The 24,427-nt window shown below is 32.7% G+C and overlaps 1 protein-coding gene across 1 annotated transcript in view; it reads right to left on the bottom strand.

Annotated features, from left to right (window-relative positions):
• The window catches only part of LOC145277487 (dynein axonemal heavy chain 5-like), a 690,378-nt gene that overhangs the window by 217,542 nt on the left and 448,409 nt on the right, over nucleotides 1-24,427 (bottom strand). Inside the window, exons 37-40 of the mRNA XM_080128869.1 lie at nucleotides 17,634-17,774; nucleotides 12,430-12,673; nucleotides 9,640-9,917; nucleotides 1,535-1,750 (exon numbers count right to left, since the gene is read on the bottom strand). Coding sequence (XP_079984995.1) covers nucleotides 1,535-1,750; nucleotides 9,640-9,917; nucleotides 12,430-12,673; nucleotides 17,634-17,774 — 879 coding nt within the window. The remainder of the gene's footprint in view (nucleotides 1-1,534; nucleotides 1,751-9,639; nucleotides 9,918-12,429; nucleotides 12,674-17,633; nucleotides 17,775-24,427) is intronic.

The following is a 24,427-nucleotide window of genomic DNA, read 5'->3' as shown; positions in this document are numbered from 1 at the left end:
TGTCAGGGCTGTGGCAGACTATGCAAATCAAGAATTGGTCTCTACAGTCACACAAAAGGATGCATACAGGCAACATCTTAATACGGCGCTGATCCATAGTCGTTTCGACTGAGGGATGCCACACAATATTATATCAGATCCGTTAAGAAACTTCTATGTGATTCTCTTGACTGAACGTTTTGATTGCTTATTGAAATGGTCATATGCCACGTCATGCTATTGTTATATGTTGTGATATGCATTCCAACTGATTGTTCTGCCACTCGTTCTGCGCCCCCATTCTGCTTAAAAGATCCTCAGGACATTATCGTAGATACAACTTAATTGAAAAGTTGGACAATTACTCGATCCGGTTTGAAACACAAAATCAGAAACCCTCATCGCGAATAATAAGAAATATATATTGGTCCACAGCAATAATATACAAATAAGGTACGTGGCTCTTGTTGGGGAGAAAAAAGAAGAATCTTGTTTATTCTGGGTTACTAAGTTCGTGATGTTTTTTTTTAAGAAGTTGATTGGAAACGACTTTTGTTTCGTTCTCGAGTAAATTCATTTAGTTTTTAAAAAATTGCACTTTATGCGGCTATTATGAGTTTCTTACCAAAAACCGGTAGTTTGATATTTCTACTATTTTACGATTTGTCAATCAATCAAAGTCTTCGTTTCACGCATGCAGATAAAACCCCCAATCAAACAGAGGATGTCAGTCTATTAAAGATACTAGCACCACTTTTAATTTTCTCACTTGATCATCCGAGGTTGGTGTACCGAGAGTCCATTTCTATTGTAAATCCGTGTTGATAAGTTGGTGGAGCAAAAATAATTTAAAAAATATAAATACTTTTGGAAAAGTATTGATTTGACAATTCAATCTAAGATATGACATTATTACAAAATGTTTGCGTGTAACGTTCGTACGAGAAATTTCAACAAATCTCACGCCAGTTTCAAATGACAAGGATAAACAAAATATTTGTCTAATCACAGTCAAAAATGTATTGGCCTCACCTACTGACTTTTTAAATATATTATTTGAATACTAAATTTAACTTCACTAACAAACTAATACCATTAGTCAAAATTAAGTGAATTAATTCTTCGAACTCATCTGTGCTCATCTTCAGTGTCATTTCCATAACGTTTCTGTCGATGTAACTTCTGATCTTCTTCAGATGTATCTTGTCGAACTCAGAAATCTTTCTGTCAAACTAAGGAATCTCGACGGAATTTTGAACGGACCCCTTATGACTGACGAAAATAAAACATGCTACCGGGTTAAGTTCGAAATTCTGTGAAGATTCTCGATAGTTCGACAGAAAGATTTCCAGGTTCGACAGAATGATTTTCAAATTCAATAGGGTTGGACAACAGACAGCGGAGAGTTGTGAAAAAAAAACACTCAAGTTGAGAACAGTAGTTCGAAGAACACAAATAATACGAACATCGAGGTTATCAATAAGTTTTTAAACATCCGTAAAATATGTCACATGTCACATTAATCCCGTGTTTTCTATTGCACTGGGTTTCTCACCTGCATGTCGACAATGTTGATTATGTCCCCTGGTTTTTCAAGACTGTAGAAACTTTTCGTTTCCATCAATTGTCGGACAATTTCATTCGCTACTTGATCGCCCCACTCGTTGATCACTGGCATGTTGATGTCGTCGATGAAGACAGTCATCTTCTTGCCGGTAGGTGGACCGAAAGTGTTGCCGACCCTCTTGTCCACATAAGATTCGATCGAGCGCTAAAAATACAGATCATAAGCAAAGCAATTTTAACACACTTAAAACTATAATATCGCAAATAACAAGATTACCAATCATTTTAATTATATATATATATATATATATATATATATATATATATATATATATATATATATATATTATATATATTAATTATAAATACTTCATTTTTTGCAAAACCTGCGCAGGCAGAATCTTGATTTTACAGTTAACAAAGTCTCTTCAGGGATTTAAACAATGTATTTAAACAGATCATAAATTCTCAGCAATACAAGGCAGTTAATTGCAAAATACAAATACTGTTTGTATAATTAATTTTAAAAGCGGATGTAAAATATTTTGAAACGGTTTCAAATTGCTAGAAGTTCGAAAAATTTATACTTGTTTTAAAAGCACCTGAACAGACGAATCAAAATATATTACTTGTAGTCTTAGACGTAAAATTCGGAAAATATATTAAGCCCAAACGTATGAGAGCTTCACTTCGGTAATTTTTGTGTATGTTATCAACCGTGATACATACATACATGATGATTGCAACGTCTTGTCAGACGAGTGCCACTCCCTCAGACACTTAAAGTGCATGAGCCCAAAAATGACTTCCATCACCACAGGACCATTTTAATGGACAAATGCCTGAGGGAGTATTTATACACAGATGATGTTACAGAGTCTTAGCTTTATACGACAGCTAAGTCTCTCTCTCGGTTCAAAATGTTGAGATCCAGCAACAAGCAAGAGCAGGATAGCCAGCAACAAGTTAAACTACAGACCAGCTTAATGCGGGTACTGGTCTTCCGCTTCATGTTTTTTTTTAATCAGAGAAATATGTTGCCTTCACCACGACTTACAGAGGCCCTCTCCACCCCAACACACATAAATACATACACATACGGTGCTAGTTGGCCGTTGACCCCGAAAAAGGGTTCATTCGCAAATACATACATACATACATATATTTATATGTATATATGTATATTATTATTTTATGTATCCATATAAAATTTTACGTATCTATTTTAAATATTTATTTCGGCAGTGCTCGATACATACATAGAGCTAAGTAGAAAGTTTAAAAAATATATATGGCAATTAAGCTACATAGAGTTTTCTGTATTTCATTCTCGTGGGGATTCGTCAAGCTATTGCATGGAATCGATGTTGTCGTGTGGGTATATATAAACACAAGGCTGTATCGATTCCATGCAAAAACCTGACGAGGAGGAAACGTGGAAAATTCTGTGTGGCTTAATTGCCATATAAATTTTCAAGACTTACTATATACGTATATATCTGTCTGTGTGTTTTCATTGAATGTTAAAACGCGATTATTCATTAAAATGTCCGAGATGTCCAAGATGACGTGATAAATAATTAAATAAACTCACACTCATCTGATATCGTCAACCATGAAAAATAAGCAGGACATTCGCGAGGACACAACCCATTATATTTGGTCATATTTTATTTATGTCGTTACGTACTTATCGTGTGTTTGATCACCCACTGAAGGCTGCTGGTACGATTTAATCGCAACATACCAGCTGCAGAGTGAAGTGTTCAGTGCAAAACCGGTTGATCAACTGACCAATCGTGTATCAGAATAAATAAACTGTTTACATTTCACTTCAAATCTCCCCAATCACATGATTAAACTAACCAATGAAACAGTTACCTACTAATAATTTTGCAAGTTTTTACGTGGGGTGTATTGATTACGGAAAATATTTTCCAATTTAAAATTAGATTATGTAAAAAAGAAAATTTAGTATTCGAAATTAAAATTAACAAATAAAGGTAACGTGTGACGTAATAAAACAGGAAGTCGAAATGAAACGTGTGGCAAAAAGAGAGACTAATCTCTTCTTCTTGGGTTGTCAGACTGTGAACAGAAGAGATGTGTTTAAGAGATATTTCTCTTCCATAAAAGTTGATAATATGCTAATAATATGTAGACAAGGAATTACCGTACAGGAAATATACTAAAATAAAACTACAATATAAATAATGTGTATTATTGTTTTATTTACTATTCAGTTTTCCTATATAATGCAGATACTGCAAGCAAAAACCATATGTGGGGGCAATCCCATATATAATACATTGGTCAATGTAGGGGGAACCCTTCATACCAATTGTCACTATCCAGCTCCCTTACTCTCCGGGGAGCTAGTCCCCATTTCCCCTTCACTCCTCACATTAAAAATCGGCCTTGTGCCTAATTTGCTAGGTGGGGGAGCAAATAAATACCCTTTCCTTGGTCTTTTGGCTAAGCTCAAAGTATAGTATCTGTTCTTACTACATGCTGTACTTATGTTTGTAACTTTGTGATATAAAGTGGGGGATCACTTTTCTGTATTAATTTAATGTAAAATGATCACCCACTTAACAACCAGTCAGTCTCAAAGTCATTCAAGTCATTCTCCAGATCATTCAAGTTGTTTTTGAAGGATTCCAGTTATTTTTTAAGCACTCAAGTCATTCCTAAGGTCATTCAATTCATCCTTAAGTTCGTTGAAGTCATTCTAAGTCATTTACTTTTTATTTATTTAAGTTATTTCAGCCCATTTTCGGTCATTTTAGTTTATCTTTAAGAATTTCATGTAATCCTACATTCACGCATTCATTCATTACACGAGAGCACGCAACTAGTGGCTATCAGCCTTGTTTAAATCGATGTCGTTCTTGAATAGTGAATAATTAAAAAATATATTTAGAAATCAAACGAAAATAATTTTTTTCTACGGAAGGTCAATGACGCAGTAATCTGTTTGCATGTCACTGATAAAAATCGTAGTGTTGCTCGTTTTTTTTTCTTTTTTTGTTAGAACCAAAATATAATTTCTAAACCAAATAACGGAAACAGTTATAATTTAATAGTTAAGCAAATTTCTTTATGCATGGCATGTTTTAAAATCTGTTAATATTAAATAAATTGTGACTTTTATGTTCATACAACAATTTTGTATGGAAAATAAGTTTCCGATAAAATTTATGTAATTAAAATTTTTTCAAAAGCTTAGTTTTAAGAATTAGAAATTAATATTTCCTAGAATAAAAAGGAATTTAATAAAAATAATTTAAAAATTACTGTTTTCGGGCTACAAATTACGATATTGAACATTAATATTAAAGCGAATTATGTCAGTTAACGGGTTCCATATCAAACCGGAAGGTAATTGTTTTAGGTGTTATCTGCTTAAAATATTATTTTTTCCAGGGTATCCTATCTATATGTCGTATCATCATATTTCAAGCGAAACGTAGTATTTTTACTGTTATATTTCGCTTGAATAATGATTGAATAAAAAATTAAAAAGAGGTAATATATATTTTGTACTAAGTGTTTTCTATATTTTAATGTTTTATAAGACATGCTCTTCGTATATCTGCGACGCCATGTTAATTTCTCATGTTTTTTGTTTTGGTTATTTTCTGACATTCAAATCAAATTTCGTCTGTTTTATTCAGTATAAAATAAAGAATTTTTACATGCGATTTAACCCCTCATCCTGCCTCTTCATATATTGAAGAAGCAGGATCAGGGTTTAAATCGATATGATTAATTACTTTCATCCTACTTGATTTTACTAGTATTTTTTGTTATGGGTGTCGAAAATTAGTGTCATATCTTATCTTCTATCTATTCTATCTATCTATATAAATAAAATGAACTCATCATTCTTTCTATCTATCTTCTTCTATTCTTCTGTCTTCTATCTATTCTATCTTCTTCTTTTTCTATTCTTCTATCTTCTATCTTCTATCTTCTCTTCTTCTATCATCTATCTATCTATCTATCTATCTATCTTCTTCTATTCTATCTATATAAATAAAATGAACTCATTTTTCCCCTCTGAGTTTGACCTTAATAGGAATACATCTCGACGCATTTCATACAAATGTAATATGCACAAACTGCAGCGCATTATCTGAGGTGGGCTATAGGCCTATTACCTCTACACTTGCTCTATAATCTTACATTCCTATATTTTTTCTGGTGAGAGTTCACCGCCAAAACCGGTAAGAATCAAGAAAAGTTGTAAAACCTTTTCTCTCTATTTAATTCCTCCTTTTCCCGCTCCCCATTTACATCGCCGCTTCATCGTTCACGAGGGACTAATACGAATGAACACCGTCTACGGATTTTGTAGTTGCATACAAAAACTGAAATGCTTCCTATTGAGGGATCTGCACCACGCCTAATTATACATTGCTTATTTACACTTTATTTCGAAACATTATTACACTAGGAAAAACAAACGATTCTCTCCTTTTTCTTTTCTTTTTTATTCATTTCCATATAATACATCATTTCCTTTTCCTTTAGTTTCATTTCGTTCGATGTTTGCTTTTTCTGTTTACGTTTTTTTCGATTACAGAGTTAAATATCAATTTTACGGTTAGCGCATTACAAAATGTAAGATGTCACATTTTCACTTCAACCAATTACGAACATATCAATATCGATTTGTAACTAATAGTTTCATGTGTGCTTTATAAAAGTCACCGATTCTGATAGAGAAATACTACATTTAAAAATGTAAACAATGCATTCTATATGCATCTCTAATAACCTAAGTTTCGGTTTACTGCGTTTCCTATGCTTTCGTTTCGTTTCTTTGACGTTCCAACTTTGCAGATTTCATTGCGATTGTAAACATCGTTACGATATAAATCAAAGCAAAAATGGATTTCGCTACTTACGCTTTTCTTGGCACAAAGGTGTTTTCTTTTTTGTAACATTTACTTCATTATCTTAGGAGTTGACTTTACTAATTTTCTTTTAATTATACCAAGAAAACTATTTTTATCTCGAAATCGATTTTTACATTGGATTTATTGACATTCAAAAATTAACTGAATTGGTAAGTTCACTGTGCAAAAAAATTCCCATAACTTTTTTCCCCACGTGTACAAACACTTTCTTCCCTTGGGGAAATTAATTTTTGTCCTTATTCGTAAATTTCCTATTTCAGTCACCTACATTCATTAGAGCTAAAGGCGTTTAGGAATTTCTGCATAGAATGATATGCCCGTACATTATAACATTATGGCAAAATCATCGTCCACCTTGCTGACACAGTTATGGGTTGTCTATTCTGAAAGCCTTCTTTAATATGGGGAGGTTTGGAGTGTCTATTCCGAGACCCGTTTACTTGGAATTGTTTCGATTTAATTATTGAGAACGGGACAGTTTTCAATGGAACTTTTTCGGTTATTAAAAACAAACAATCACATAGCATATTCATCAGGGTTTCAACTGGGCAAGCGCTACATGAAAACTGGAACAAAACTAAAACATTTATTCTATAATAATTTATCTATATATAATTGGGCATACATTTAGTGAAAACCTGGCGTAATAATATTTGAATTTTAATACAATCATTTCGTAATGAAAGCAGCATCGGATTTTTATAAAATAGTTTGTTTTTTTCATTTACTTTTTTTTTCGTAAAAATCAATATTTGGATAGTTTTTTTTCGAATTAAAGCAACTTTGAAAGGTCAGCAACAAATAAAAATAAATGATTGTTTCTTTCTTTTCATAACGGGGAAGTGGGTTGTTTTTTATTTATTTATTTTTTGTTTTAACTGAAATCGTTCTCCACTTAATATTTTTTGTTTTTTTTTATTTCACGCTTCCGCCATAACTTACTTTTTTTTTCACGTGTACAAACACTTTTTCTCCCTTTACGGAAATTCAGTTTGGTCCTTAATCTTTCCATTCCTATTTCAGCCACCTAAATTACTTAGTGTGACACGAGTTTAGTTTTTTTTTTTTTTCGAACAAATAAATCATTGGAAACGTTATTTGGAATTCAAGCAACTTTGAAAGGTCAACAACAAATCAGTTTATATGATTGTTTTTTTTCCTTTTTTAACGGGGAAGTGGGTTGTTTATTTTTTGTTTGTTTTACCGGCAATCGTTATACAGTTTAAATTTTGGGTTATTTATTTCATGCTTCGGCCATAGTTTAACCAGGATTTGCACAGAAGGTGCGTGAAATAAAATGACGTCTCAAATTTCGCCAATAATGTGTTATTCTTCGGATTATATTCGTTGGGGGGGGGCACAATTTAAAAAAAAATAAAAATAAAACGGAGCGAAATTTAAGTTTCCATTTTTACACCAACACAAATAAGGGGGATTGATTTACTAGGATTTTTATTAGAAGCTGAGAACTTATTAAAATTATTTTAGTGTTGAATTTTTCGCATTTTGGTTACATTTGTTAGTTTGTAATCGCTGATAGCCCACTTCAAAAATTGAACACAGGACGAAATTAAAAAGAATGGTACTCATGCAGAATTTGACCCCACCCCCTGATTCCATTTCATTCGACCGAATTCAATGTTTAATTGCTGAAACACCAAATCAACATTTAAAAATTTTTTTTGCATACTTAATTACTTACTTACTTAATTAATTAATGATGGGAGTATTTTTCTGTTTATTTTCTTAAAATCTGTTGACAAAAAATTAATTTGTACATTCTCTTGAACAAATTTTTTTTCTCTATTTTCACCTAACTATTTACCGTGTTCATATAAAGAATACATCTTTTCTTTTTAATAAAAATTGCGTTTGCAAAAAAAAAAAAAACTTTTACTGCCAATTTTCTTTAAAAAAAAGTGCAAGTTTTCCTGACAAAAAAAATAAACTTTTCCCCTAACAATTTATGGTAAAAAAGGAATCTTTTTTGGAGGAAAAAAATGGCAGAAAATACAAAATGCAATTTTTCTGGAGGAATGTTTTCCATTTTAACAAACTGAGCCACAGCAACGTGTGGCCAGGTACAGCTAGTATATATATATTGATAAAATTGTGACCATTTCTAAATGTGTGTGTTTTAAAACACTGTTCTCACTTTTACGTGATTTAAACATTTATTATACTACTAAAAAAAAGACATTCTTAAAATGTGGGGGGGGGGGAGGCTTTCTTAAAAATGTTGTACTTTTACCTAACAATTTAAGAATAAAATGATACCGTAAATATAGAATTTTGAAAACTTGAAAATCCTATTTAGAAAATAGTACGGTCTGTAAACAGCAGAAGTACCTTACATTCTTAGCAAAATTTCATATAATAACTAATTAGCCGGTCGCTATCTTGTTATATATAATTTATTTAGACTTAAACTTTGCGACGGAGTATCACATCATTTTTGATCTGAAACCAGATTCACAGCCTCCTCCCAGTTTATTCCCGTTGCAATGAAATTTCTGTCAATTGTTCGTTTCCAGTTCATTTTTAGTATCCCTCTTCTTTTTTCCGTTAGGGGTCCATTAAAGGACGGTTGGCAATTCCTTCTGCGATCAATCGGAAGATATGGTCAAATCAGACTATATGTCGCTTTCAGATTATTAACAATACCATCTGTTGGTTTATGCGAGCTTTCTTTGCAGTTGTACAGACAGTAGGTTGCAGTTTCTTTCTGTCCGAGCACTGCCTATACTTGGCGATTGTTCTGACCATTGTAGCCAAGGGATCTTCTGCCCAGCACGAAGAGATACGAAACCATAAACAGAATTATTCCTGATTGCTTCCGTATTACATCAGTCACCTGCTTTCCATGACGTCACGTTACCCTGATCGTAAGACTAGTGGGTATTCGACCTTGCTAAGGCGTCTCCCATAGACAGCGAAGGAAAAGGGTGTGATAGTAGTGTTGTCCCGCCACCTTATACAGCGCCTATAGTCACCCATCTGGTATTAGCCAGGATCATTGTTGCTTAATTTCGGTGATCTTACAGGAACCGGTGTGCCAACGTGATTATGTCGTATCATATATATATATGTGTGTGTGTGTGTGTGTGTGTGTGTGTGTCAATAAATTGTATTTACCCCTTACTGTAAAACAATGTATAATTAACCATACCTGGAACATCATGGGAGTTGTAGCAGAAGAGAAGTTCAACGCTTTCGACAGGTGAACCTCTGGGTTATACTTGTTCATGTATGTATTTATCATAACTGTCTTCGCGGTTCCTTGTTCCCCAATTAAGAGGACAGCCAATTCTTGTTTAGCGATCGTCTCGATCAAAAAGTTGGTTCGAACATTGTCCACCATTGGTACCAAAATCGACGCATATTCAGGTGTGACGTCTGTTGGGTAGACATATTCCTCTACTCGGCTCTCCCAATGGACCCACGATCCTGAACAATGCAGAAAGGGACATATTAATCAGTTGTTTATCAGTCGTGATAAAGAGCAATACCCACTTCTTTCATTTTAATATACACATGACGAAGAAAATTTATTACGCAAAAAAACAAAAAAAAAAAAACACTGCGAGAAAACCAATACACTTAAAAAGGCCGGAGGTTTCATCGGCTGAAACGTTGTTGAAAAATTGATTCGTATAGTGAGGAAAATATTCTAAATAAATGTTATTCAAATAATAATCATTGTTCACAAAACATTTAGCCACAAATATCTATATTATATTTCTTTTTATTCTGTCTGTCTGTCTGTCTGTCCTTGTACTTTTTCTCGGAAACTACTTGGTCGATCAAACTAAAATTTTGTTAGGACCTTTATTATGATAAGATGCAGCGAACTAAGCGTTATGGTATACTTTGGATGCACAGCATAGTATTAATAGGATTAGTATTTAATGCAAAAATGAGCACAAATGTAATCATATTTAACTATAAAGTATTCATTCTAAATCAACAGGTCATAACTTTTGTCCGGGATAAAAAGTCACCAAAACTTTTTCCAACTCTCACTATTTTTCTATCGTCGTGAAGAAAAGAGTGGATTCACATCTTATCATAATGTGTAAGTAATGGAGATGTAATTGATTTATTGGTTACCGATGCGAACGAAGAACGCGGCAGATCAAGTTCAAATTGTGTTAGAAACAGTGACTTGCTTTTACTAATAAGCATGCCAATGGTATGGATGGAATAACGGAGCAGAGTAGACACTTAGATCTTCGTAGAAAAACTGAAAAAATAACTAAATAACAGGTCTTTGTCATTAAGCAATCATTACTTATCTTATGGGGAGAGTGGGTCGTGTTTTATGTAATTAACAATCATTGATAATAAACACGTTATTATAAATATTATTATAATAAATAATTTTCGGGGGATATTTTATCATTGAATATAACTTTTTTCATATAATTATAACTTTTCTTTGTTACTTTTACGAAGATATTCTTGGCCTGATGATGTGATTTTCCCGAGCAGGGTGGTCACTGAAACATATTTGCATATGTGTAGCCACTAGTTTTCATATTCAACATATTCATATTGCTCTGTCTAAAAATTGAGCACTCTGTGGTAGACACATTGTGTTTTTTTGTTTTTGTTTAACTAACTAAACAATACTACCAATAATATATATATATATATATATATATATATATATATATATATATATATATATATATATATATTTGTGCGGGTATGTGTTTACTTGCTTTTCACAAGAAGGAAAATTTAGATAGAATTTAGGTTTTAATTTTAAGAATCAAGATTCTCTAGAATAGACACTGGACTGGAATAAAATAAAATAATGCGTATGGTCTTGTTGGCACTTTCTTGCAAATTGGATCATCTTAAGCGACAGAAAGTAAACACATTTCTCTTTTAGAAGTGGAAGTAATTCCTAGAAGAATGCACTCACCGTAAAAGTAGCAAAACAAAGGTTATAATTATATGAAAAAAGTTATATTCAATGAGAAAATATCCCCCGAAACTAATTTACGTGTTTATTATCATTATTCCTGGATTGTTATAAGGATTATTTGCCTGACTGGACCCAAGGTTCTTGACGAGTTTACTAACACTATGTGTATGCTGTTCTGCCATTGGTCTATGAAGGATAAGTCCTCCGTTGAAGCATTTTTTGTTCCAACACAGATATATATGACTATTGCTTGATGTATTCTCAGTATAAGGAATTTTGTAAAATGTTGATCTTTATTTGCTCTGCGAATTGGAATTTTTATTTTTATGTTGAAATATATTGAAACACCTTTTATTAGCCCATTCTGTTCATTCGTTTTATAGTTTCAGCAGATGCGAATTTATTCTATCTTATAATTTATGATTCGTATTTATTGGATTATTCAGATCACTGTCTCTGTCTTAGATGTTATTTTCACAACGTTTCGGCCGATGTAACCCCCAACGTTCTTCAAGTTTATTATATCGAACTCAGGAATTTTGCTGTCGAACTCTGTAGGGAATTTCGAACGCAAACATCCGTAACGTATTAAAGTAATTAGTAAAATTCAGTTGTAAGTTACACCAATCTGGAGATTAAAGGTTCAATCCTCAGTGCGACCGACAATCAAAAATACAATTGCGAATTACTTATGACTTCTACCTCGCCAGAGCTGATGGAACAAAACATACTACCTCGGTAGATTAAAGGAAGGGTTCCGTTCGAAATTTCGTACAGCTTCCCGACTTTGACAGAAAGATTAATAGGTTCGACAAAATACAGCTAAAGAAAGTCGGAGGTTACATCGATCGAAATGTTGTGAAGATAACACTAGATAATCCAAATAATACGAATTATCGATCATCATCTTCAAAAATTCAGACAATTTATTTCCAGTTCAATTAATTATCAAAAACAATTTTACGTTTGGTCCAGGAATTATCAACATAAGCATTTATAAGAAAGAAGAAAGGAAGAAAGCCTGACCATCAGCAGCAACTAGGTAATCGAACATGGTGCTTTCAGAATCCTCAGGAATATTTGGAAGATCCAGAGAGATCTCGGATGAGGATCTAATCCATTCTTCCATTTTGATACGATCGTCGACTTCAAGAAATGCACCAAGACTCCACATTAACACAAAAATGTAAAGATGCTCGTAGTGTTCGAGATTAATCTGCGAATCTTTTTCGTCTTTGGCAGGAATTAATCCAGAAAGCAGTTTCGTCGCCTGGAAAATAATGGCAAATAAAAAAAATCATCAATGAAAAAGAAATGATTGATTAAAAACTAAAAGAATCGAAAGAGAATATATAAATATTTTTTATGTAGTCGGTCGAGTCATGTGAGTTACACGTAGGATCATTCTTGTGAACTCGCGTTTAGTAAAAAAGACAACTCAATATAAAGTGAAGAGCAATATTGATAGTAGTGTATGAAGAGATCCATGGATGATCTTCAAAAAATATTAACTTTTTCAGAACAATACTATTACTACTACTACTATTACACACACACACACACACACACACACACACACACACATATATATATATATATATATATATATATATATATATATATATATATATAGTAAGTTAGAAAATATATATGGCGATTAAGCTACACTGAATATTTCGCGTTTCATCCACTCTAGGACTCTTCAGGCTTATGCGCGAATTTTGTGGTTGTTTGGGTTTTTATATGCGCATCTTCTATTGAGATTTGCAGGACAAACAACCACAGAATTCGCGCATAAGCCTGAAGATTCCTAGAGTGGATGAAACGCGGAATATTCAGTGTAGCTTAATCGCCATATATATTTTATAACGTACTAACTAGCTCTACGTACGTATTGAGCACTTTTGAAGTAAATACTTAAAGTTTACGCATAAATTTATACTTTCGTATATTAATTTTATGTGAGTAAATTAAGTAGTTATATATATATATATATATATATATATATATATATATATATATATATATAAAATGAAATAAGTAATACAGTTAAGTTTACCAAAATAATCCAAAATGGCAAAACTAAAGTATATTATAAATATTGAGGAGTTAATATTTATAAACTAATTTCAACCAGATGTAAAAGCTCGGTAAAACAAAATAGGAAATAGAGCTTATAATAAGAACAAGTACTTAATAAGACATGTTAAAACACGTTGAAAAAGAGTTAAAAACATATTAAATTTTAAAAAGGATGCACAAAACTATCTACTTATTTTGTGCTTCCCTTTTAAAATTAAATGTTTTTAACTCTTTTTCAAAGTGTTTTTAACATGTTCTGTATATATACAAACACGAGAGTCGTTTCAAAAGTAAAGCCTCCTATTTTTTTTAACTTAAAAAACTGAAGAGCTGCAAAGATGGGAGTGGTTCCATTAAAATGAGCGACCTTTGCCAGCGATAAACGATAAATGTGAATGAGCGTCCCAGAATTTATTTTTCTACATAGTCACCGCCATTGTTAATTTTTTGCCAGAAATTTAAAGTATGCATCTCGGCTTATGATAGCAGTTGCTTTGATAGATTCTCACCGTCTCAATATCTACAACCGAGAGACGAAACTTTCAGGCTATGAATGTATAAGTTCAGTCATCATAATTTTGTTTGTAGTATTCTGATGAAATAAAAGATAAGAGGCATTACTTTTGGAACGCCCCTCGTATATATATATATATATATATATATATATGACAATTTTAAATGAAATTATGTAAATTCACAGTAAAAGTTATTGTTTGACAAGAATACTAAAAATAAGATTATTTCCTTAATCCATGGATTTTCAATGAATGGCTCATCTAATCGGAGGAAATGTTTTTAGCAAAGCATAGGTTATTATAAATTTTGCTTATTTGCACATAAATTGAGAATTAAGTTTAAAATGTAAAGGATATTCAATGGTTGAATTAGTGAAGATACAGGAACCGTTGTACAATCTAAAGCAATGAATACTGATATATTCAGGATTGAATAGTGTTTTTATTTAATATATATTCCATATTAGAAAGTGAATTCTTTTCAGTTCAAGATTATTCATATAAAGTTATAATTAAAGTTCGTTATGGTAAAATTCTTATTTTATACTTTAGCTATATAGTTAATTAAAAAATTACAGAATACTTATGAACCCTTATAGTTCTTATATTTATATTTAAAAACAAACGCACACATTCAATAATCCGAACATTTCGAATCTAACTTTGTTATCTAAGCACGTAAGGAAAATTAAAGAATACAAAAAATCCACAGAGCACTGAATAGATCATAGTTAAAAATTAAATCTAACTTTGTTATCTAAGCACGTAGGGAAAATTAAAGAATACAAAAAATCCACAGAGCACTGTGAATAGATTATAGTTAAAAATGATAAAGTTTGCAGACTGTTAGACAGACATTTCAAATTATGTTTGGAAGAATAATTATCTATAATTAAATATCTTTGTAATCTATTAAACAGACAAAAAGGAGACACGTACTGTACGCTCAGGAAATGGTCCATATATAACAATTATAAGTGTCCATGAGTAGAGTTCTCCTGTCATCATATCGTGAAATACATTCTCATAAATTTCTCAAAGTTGATATTCAGTAATGCACTACCCCCCTTGCTTATTTCGAGGTTCACATCATATCGACTCAGACAGCAATCCCGACCTGACTCCGGATTTGCAAACTCATCTTCTTGAAAGCTATTAGCCATGAATGTCGACATCGCAAAAAATAAATCGTGTACTGACAATATTCGGCCGTTCTTTTTAACGACACGTCAGCAGACATCAGCTATTGAACCTACGTAAACGTTTACTATAATGAACTATATACCTTAAGAATAGATAAAGAGTTAGAGTCGGAAATTAAATGGTACTAAATAAATATGTCAAGTGTTTGTATGGGCACAGAGAAACAGAGAGTATGTATATATATATATAGAGTGTCCCAAAAAAGCTGAATTGGTCAAATATAAGACAGAACAATAGAAGCATCTAGATTACCTCTACTAATCTCATAATGAGTCGTTACACTATCAAGGAGTTGATATTTATCATAAAGTGGTACTTTCAGTTGAATCTATATTACAAATTTGTCAGCTTTTTTGGGACACACTGTATATATATATATATATATATATATATATATATATATATATATATATATATATAGTAATTTATAAAATATATATGGCGATTAAGCTACATTGAATATTCCGCGTTTCATCCAACTATAGGATTCGTCAGGCTTATGCGCATAAGCCTGACGAATCCTATAGTTGGATAAAACGCGGAATATTCAGTGTAGCTTAATCGCCATATATATTTTATAAATTACTAACTAGCTCTACCTACGTATTGAGCACTTTTGAAGTAAATACTTAAAGTTTACGCATAAATCTATACTTTCATATATTACATGGAGGTCACTACTTATCAAGGCCCAGAAGCCACTCGGGGATAAGGGTTATTGTATGTGCAGTAATCAATGGGATAGTGTCATAGTAATAGTTAGTATCGGAGATTTGATAAGGTGTCATTACTTAAAAGGGCGGTTCATCAGGAATTTGTTTATGTTGGACTTGAAGACATCCAAGTTGAAGTCAGGAGGGAAACAGGGAAGCGGCAGAGAGCTATACAGGTGTGTAGTTCTAAGAAAGAAGCTTTGTTCATGGAATCTACGTTTTGATGTAGGCACAGATAAAGAGTGGGTAAATTATTGACAGTCGTTTCAGCTAGACGGGTGTTTTTCGTGAAAGATTAGCGAGGGGGGACCAGAGATTGGAGCTCAGACGAGCATTTGCGATGGAAATAACGATAAAACAAAGATAGGGTCGCAACGGCTCTTCTGTGGGAGAGAGGCTGCAGAGAAGAGAAAAGGGCATTCCCACTAAGCCACGAAGTATATTTTGTACTCTGTCAAGGCAGGATATATACTATTATAAAAAAGTCACTTTGTGTGTGTGAGTTTCTTCCTCATAGGTTCCGAAACGGTTGAGCTTACCTCCTGCAAATTTCACACAAAGAGAATTTATATGTCTGGCAGTGTTCTTGGATATGTTTTGTACAGGAATTCATCCTATATGTATCGAAAATCGAAAAAATAGTCTTTTTCTCATAGATAAAAATTATAATTTTCCAGGGTAATATTTTAAGTCTCATCAGCCAGTGTAGCGTAAAATATTTCCCTGTAAAAATTATACTGTTTTATCTATAGATGAAAAACTGTTTAAGATCGTCAAGCCCAAGTATCAACTAACGTGATATTGTAAACGAACACAAGCGGAATTTGATGAACGATATTAGTCCACGGGGCAAACTATTCCTCATATGATATATTAATCAATAGAGGATTGATTCTATAATAATACATATGCAATCTGCATAGATTAAAATATCATGTGTAATCGTATTGTACGCCCGGGCAACGCCGGGCGGCCATCTGATATGTATATATATATATATATATATATATATATATATATATAGATATACATATATATATATATATGTAGAGAGAGAGAGAGAGAGAGAGAGAGAGAGAAAGAGAGGGAAAAAATTATATTATGCATATATCATAGATATACATAAATTTAGAGATATATGAAGAGACATTCTGTTAATAGCTAGCGAGAGACAGATACGTATATAGTGAGAGGGCGAGAGAAAGAGAAAGAGACACACGAGAAATAATAAAGATATTGCTATAAATAAATTTGAGATATTGATGTGGAGAGATATCGAAATGTAAATATAGATATATGTGCATATGCACACACACACACGCACGCACACACACAAGCACACACACACACACACACACACGCACACACACACGCGCACGCACACACACACGCGCGTGCGCACACACACACATATATGAGCTTAGGTATTTCGAACGATGTCAAAACATCGTTAAACTCACGACTCGATCAGCAGCCGCCGATAGCATAATGGTTAGGAGCCTTGACTGTCGTACAGACGGTCGGGTTTCAATCCTGGTTTGAGGTAGTTGCCTGTCTAACCTCACTGATGAACTGCGAAACAGTACTGTATGTGGATGACTATATATATATATATATATATATATATATATATATATATATATATATATATACACACACTCGAATAAATGGATAAAATAAAAAAATTAAAAAAAACAAGATAATATTAACTTCCTACCTGTGAAATGACAAACGCTTCAAGAATATCCATTTTGAAGACCAAATTTTGAGAAACAAAATTGAATAATTGAGGAAAGCTTCTTTCGAACAAATCCAAAATGATTCCGGCTTCTTGTAAGGGGCGATAATTCAACCAACCCTTCAGAAGAGAACATTGAAAAGTTTTACAATATTACATCATAAATCATTCAAAGAAACCAAATCACAATTTCGAAAATACTGGACCACCTTTTTTTTTACTAGATATTATAAAAGGTTGTTGGGATTTTGGTTAGAGATCATAATAATTATTTTTAAACGCATTACTTCTGACATTTAAATTACACTTCATGTCCAATTTATTAATTCAACTTTATTATACTGTTGATGAACCGCACTTGTTGCATTGATTACCGCAATTAATAACAGAATTTTATTGTTCGTCTATACTGATAGATGTATCAGTCCCAATATCGCTTGATAAAAATGTCTTGTACTTCCTTGGAACTTTTCTAGAGGATCAGTTTTTGCATTTCAATACAGACTTATCAGCCCTCTGTGTCATCAGCAATCTGTTTTTTTTTTCGTGGTAGATCAAGAAGTTTCCAATCACTCCAGCAAAATGATAAGCAATAAGAATTTCGTCCTGCAAGATCAACAGTTAACGTGTTACATGTAATATCGCACAATATCAGTGAATCTATTGACGAGGGCTTCGTTTTTAGGATAATTGTTCTAGAACAAAAACATACTACTATAATGGAAACTGAAAATGTAGCTTATATGCAGTTTAGAATAGATTTTATTTAAAGATTAAAAAATAATTACTTAATAAAAAAGAGAATAAACATTGTTTCTTAAATAGAATTTAGAGATAGAATTGTCTCCCTTACTTGACTGGTTACAAAGTCAAGATTCAGCTTTAATATTAAAAATCGACTAATACCATGATAAGGCGCATGTTCACCCCAATCAATTTTGTTTTATTATTAGAATTATTCGGGCTCTATTTTCATATTTCATATAATCCTCACACATTTTCGGCCAATGTAACCCTCGATGTTCTTTAGGTACGTCTTATCGAATCTTTACGTTGAATTCAAGAATTTGTACTGAGTTTCGAACGGAACCCTTTATTCATTTCACGGACATGATTTGCTTCCGTTCCGCCTGCCATTATTGTGTGGAAGTCTATATTAATTCTAATTGTATAGAATCGTCTATATTAAGGATCGAACCTTAAACTTCTAGAAGGCTGTCACGTAGAACGATTAATCATTTAACATTTTTATCGATTAGGCTAGGAATCATTGTATTGGTAATGTGTTAAACAATATTCACGGCGTAGTGATGTATAATTGGTGCATGTTTAAGTCTTCTATTGAATAAGGAAAGTGTGAAACGGAGACAGACAAAACAAGAACTTTTATATTCAATATAGAAATACATTGATGATTTTCGCCCTGATAAGAAAAGGTTAAAATCTAATAAGAATAGTTGTAACGGTTTGGGAGTTCTCTTCCAACATAAACATATATCAGTTGCTTTGTGATATGCTACAGCTTCGGACACCCAGCATGTGATTGCCCTTAGGGGAATATACATGGGCATACAACCAGTCCTATAAATTTCACTAAAATAGTTAAAAACATATACACGCAGATAGCCGTAACGATAAAATATCTAGGTTATATACTTGACTAACTCGAGTTACGCCCCTTGTCTTAATAGAGACGCTGGAATATGTTCGAATTATTTTGGATGTGTTTGTTTTAAGTCATGAATTCTGGTTAATCATTCGTTATATATAATTAATTGAACATAAGTTGCTATTTTACTCATAGTTGGGAAGAAAAGTTTTCAGTTTCATAGATTTCCTAACATTATAAGATTGGTTTGTTTCGCAAAATATGGCGACCGCTCAAAGACAAAAGTTGAAAATACTTAAAAAAAAAATAAAGATTTTCCAAATTCAAACTTTTCAGAGACAAAAACTCGCAGAATACTTAACGTCCCCAACCAAGACTTAGCACCAGTCAGATTTCTTTGATACGTCTCTTCTCCCCATCAAGAACAACACAGCTTTTACTTTTTTATTGTTACACATTTGTGTTCCAATATTGTTAGTGTTCACAGCAAGTTTTATTGTCTTTGGATTCTCAACAACCTAAGTTCTCGATATAGCTGAATTCACACTAAAATGTCGTGGATCTTCAAACGCAGTGTGAGCATGAAGCGATTGACAGAACGCATGTGATTCTCGTAAACCTGGAATATGTTTAGTGCCAAGTTAGCTAGAATAGTATATTAAGTGAATCATCCGGGCGACAATAGTATCACATTTTTGCACACGATTAATTATATACGCTTAACTGAACACAAGTTGCTACTTAAGCCATAGCTTTGGATAATTGTAGATTCACTCATTTGCAATCCGTATTAGTGTTTAAATGAGCACAACAAATCGATTTATTAAAATTTAATCTGAGTTAAACAGAGTTATTTCCCTTCCGTTGACATGCATTATTTAATTTTTCTTACACCCTAGTGTCCACATCGCTTGATCAAATGACACTAAATCTGATCAATATATCGGTCGAGTTTTAACTTGGAGTTAATCTAATTTTGAGTTATTCAATTAAATATAAAGGTCAAAGACAAAAATAACACTTATAAGATGACTTCAGTACTATTTGTTGTAGAGATTTGCTACTTGCTTCCTACTGTAGCGAATGAAGCATTACATCTCATATAAATTTGACCTTTGATCTTGAGCTTTAAAAATTTCGGTCAAGTTTGACATTACGTTCTGAGGCGGATGTATGTTCTTTTTTCTTTCGGAATGATCCAACTAGAATACTCGATCAAACCGTGTTAATAATATCAATACACGATTGAAACTTGTAATAAATTATTCGATTTGGTTCGGTTGTTTTGTTGATTTCATATCATTATTAAATGCCGAATCCATTTGTATGTTTCAAGTTCTTTAGATTTACGTATTTCCAACAGTTTTTTTATGTGGAGAGGAAAAATCAGTTTCCCTGAAGAAACACTCTGGAAGATACAAAAATAGTCAGAGACAGATCTGTCAGCAGCGTGGCGACCCACAATACCATTTTCAGAAGAAGGACGATCTCCTAGCATTGAACCGTGCTCCACCTCGACAAAGGAAGATCTAAGTAAGTCGCTTAGAATAGTTTAAATTAAATAATTCCAAATAAAAATGAAAACGAATATTATTTGTTAAATAGTGTTTAAAAGATAAATGATCCCTCTTACTTTACTTTACAATATATTACAAAGAGTTCTGCTTTATATTGAACTAGCAGGGAGACTCGACGTTGTCCAGGATTGAATGAGGATCAATGAATGTTTCACACTCCTATATTTTTATTGTCATCGAAATCGGTGAAACCATCCATTTGTGACCCAAGTCGATGATTACTTGCTCTGGTTGAGGACCCATCGCGGTGCATCGGAAGGAAGCTTGACATGTCTCCCCGCAGTGACTTAGTCGATAATACATTTTAATCTTCATTGCACTGTAGAGAACCCAACGTTGATTTTATAACATTATTTTTATATATAACGACTTGTATTAAAGTTTAAATACAAAAGTCAAGTATCATGGATCACTTCTGGTCTAAAGAGAAACATTCATGCTCCTGTCTTATCAAATAATTTACTGTTGATTTTGTACTTTTTGCCTTTCTGGTTGTGCGGTGATAAAACTTGGTGATAAAATCAATGTTAACTTTGGTTAAAATTGAACCGTTCCTTCTTTAATAGTTTTTTTTTTGATTATCGCTTTTTTATACTTATCGGCGTCATTCCGATAGAAAACATATCTAAGCACACTCCCAGACACATAAAGTATATTTGTGTGCAATTTCAAAATATCGGCCATGCCGTTTCCGGGTCCATAAGGAACGCATTTACACACACAGACAAAGTGCCTTTTATATATATATATATATATATATATATATATATATATATATATATATATATATATATATATATATATATATATATGATGAAAATAATGGAAATAGTATTCCGACAAAATAGAGAAAATAAAAAAGGAACAAACCGTATTATGTGTTCACCAACGTTTCGTCTTTATTTCGAGACTTCCTCTGGGTGAATGAGATTAAGAAACCAAAAAATATACCAGTACAAAATATTTGAAAAAGTTTCACGTGCACATTTAAGAGAAACGGAAAAATTGATGTTGGAAATTCAAAAAGGAAGGGGGGCTGGCGCTGTTAAAGAGAAGGAAATTTTAGTGACGTCATATAGTCGTTAATTTAATTTTAAAACTATGAACGCAAGTTTATATTCTTATTGGGAAAAAGATATATCTGTTGAAATTTAAATATAAGTTTGTAACAGGAATGAAATGAGTGTTTTTTATGTAATTTATTGATTGAGATTATGTGTTAATTATTACAGGGGGTGTTTGAATGGTGTGAGAAAGTTAACCTGTGTCCACAGTTAAATAATGTTCTTTTAATAACAGTTTACTTATTAAACATCTCTATAACAAACCAGTTTCCGATGGAGGTATATATACTATTCCTTGCCATAATTGCCATCATAAATACGTTGGTGAAACTCAGCGTAAATTGGAAAAAAGGCTCAATGAACACAAAAGAGATATAAAAAATAGCAATTCTCTAAGTGCATTATTCTCTCATTCATTGCAACATAACCACACCTTTGATTTTAAACAAGCAAAAGTAGTTAAATTTATTTCAAATAAACCGCGCCGGAGACTCCTTGAATCTGCGCTTATCGCAATTTCAAGCACTATTAAACAACGTGGAGGTTTCTATAACATAGCGCCATTAATAAGTAAACTGTTATTAAAAGAACATTATTTAACTGTGGACACAGATTAACTTTCTCACACCATTCAAACACCCCCTGTAATAATTAACACATAATCTCAATCAATAAATTACATAAAAAACACTCATTTCATTCCTGTTACAAACTTATATTTAAATTTCAACAGATATATCTTTTTCCCAATAAGAATATAAACTTGCGTTCATAGTTTTAAAATTAAATTAACGACTATATGACGTCACTAAAATTTCCTTCTCTTTAACAGCGCCAGCCCCCCTTCCTTTTTGAATTTCCAACATCAATTTTTCCGTTTCTCTTAAATAGAACTGCGTCACACTGTGCACGTGAAACTTTTTCAAATATTTTGTACTGGTATATTTTTGGTTTCTTAATCTCATTCACCCAGAGGAAGTCTCGAAATAAAGACGAAACGTTGGTGAACACATAATACGGTTTGTTCCTTTTTTATTTTCTCTCTCTCTCTCTCTCTATATATATATATATATAATAGCGATTATTATTATTTATTAATTGCTTTTTGTTTTTTATTAAGGGTCACCACTTATTAAGGCCCAAGAACCACTCGGAGGGAAGGGTTCATAAGTGTCAGGTGCAAGACAATAGCGTGATAATGATGATTGGACAGAATCCTATTATTTAAAAGTTCGGTTCAACAAAATATTTATTCACATTTGATTCGAAAAATGCAATGTTGTAGTCAGCTGGGAAGCAGAGCCGTGGTAGTTTGTTCTACAAAATGTTAGTTCTAGGGAAGAAACTTTGCTTTTGATTTTTTATTCATTTTCACCCCACAAAATGTTATATTTCCACGTAGAGCATAAGAGGCTACTATTTGAATTTGAATTGGGTTTTAAACACGGGACTGTGCTAGTTGAACAGCGAGATGTTTGTTCACATTATATTTCAACTTCAGCAAGTGAGTATAGTCAGTGAAGCAGGTAATAGAGATGGGATGTAAAAATCTTGTAAGGGAAAAGAAATTATTAGAGTAGAAAACTGTCCGGCATCTAGGACATCAACAGTGAAGAGGTGGGAGTTTGCTATTTATTGGGTTAGTCGGGAGTATGTACGTTGAATGGGGACAAGTGCTATGAATTTAACAAGAGAACATTCTTTTAGGAATGCAACATTGAGTGATAGGACAGAGGTTGGATTTTGGTCTATTGTGCAGTACCTATTAGATTTGAAAGTCTTTACTGAACCGTGCCTAAGAGTGAGAGACTAGAGATAGATGCAACAATATTCCACGCATGGACCAATTATGGTTAAGTCACCGCAATGAGGCATATGAAGCTTCCTTCTGTACACCGTGATGGGTCCCTCACTAGAACAGGGAATCAATCGGTTTGATTAAAACAATGGCCGATTTCACCGATTTCGATGACAATAAAAGTATGGGTAGGTAGAAAATTCGTTGATCCTAATTCCATCCCGAGCAAGGCCGGGTCTCTCTGCTAGTGTGTAATAAATGTAGGAAATATTCGTTTACTTTTTAAAAATAGAAACTGTTTTTATGTTTCTAATTTTTTTTTAGATGTGGATTGATTACTCGTGTTATTTTTGTTTCTTCGGACTACCGTTCTCATTTTGACAAAATACACTTGAAGAAGGTCGTGGGTTACATTGATCAAAACGTTGTGATAATAACACTCAAGGTGAGAATAATAGTTCGAAGTATTCAAATAATATGAATGACGGTTGTTCTAGTCTAGATATTATCCAGTACAATTTGGCTTTTCGTATACAGATGACATTAGCCCCTGACCAGTCCGTGTTATAAGTACCTCTAGTTCATTGTTTTTGTAGATATCAAGGGAAATAACTCATTACACGATTATTTCAGTTCATTTTTAAAAATACGGGTAATATATTAAATTTTATATTTTTTTTTTCAAAAACAATTATTTTCAGAAAAAAACGATGCAAAATAAAATA

The sequence above is a fragment of the Euprymna scolopes genome, chromosome 6 (assembly GCF_053919585.1).
Source record: "Euprymna scolopes isolate OS-2025 chromosome 6, ASM5391958v1, whole genome shotgun sequence".
Lineage (NCBI taxonomy): Eukaryota > Metazoa > Mollusca > Cephalopoda > Sepiida > Sepiolidae > Euprymna > Euprymna scolopes.
This window is presented reverse-complemented; position numbering and strand designations above follow the sequence as displayed.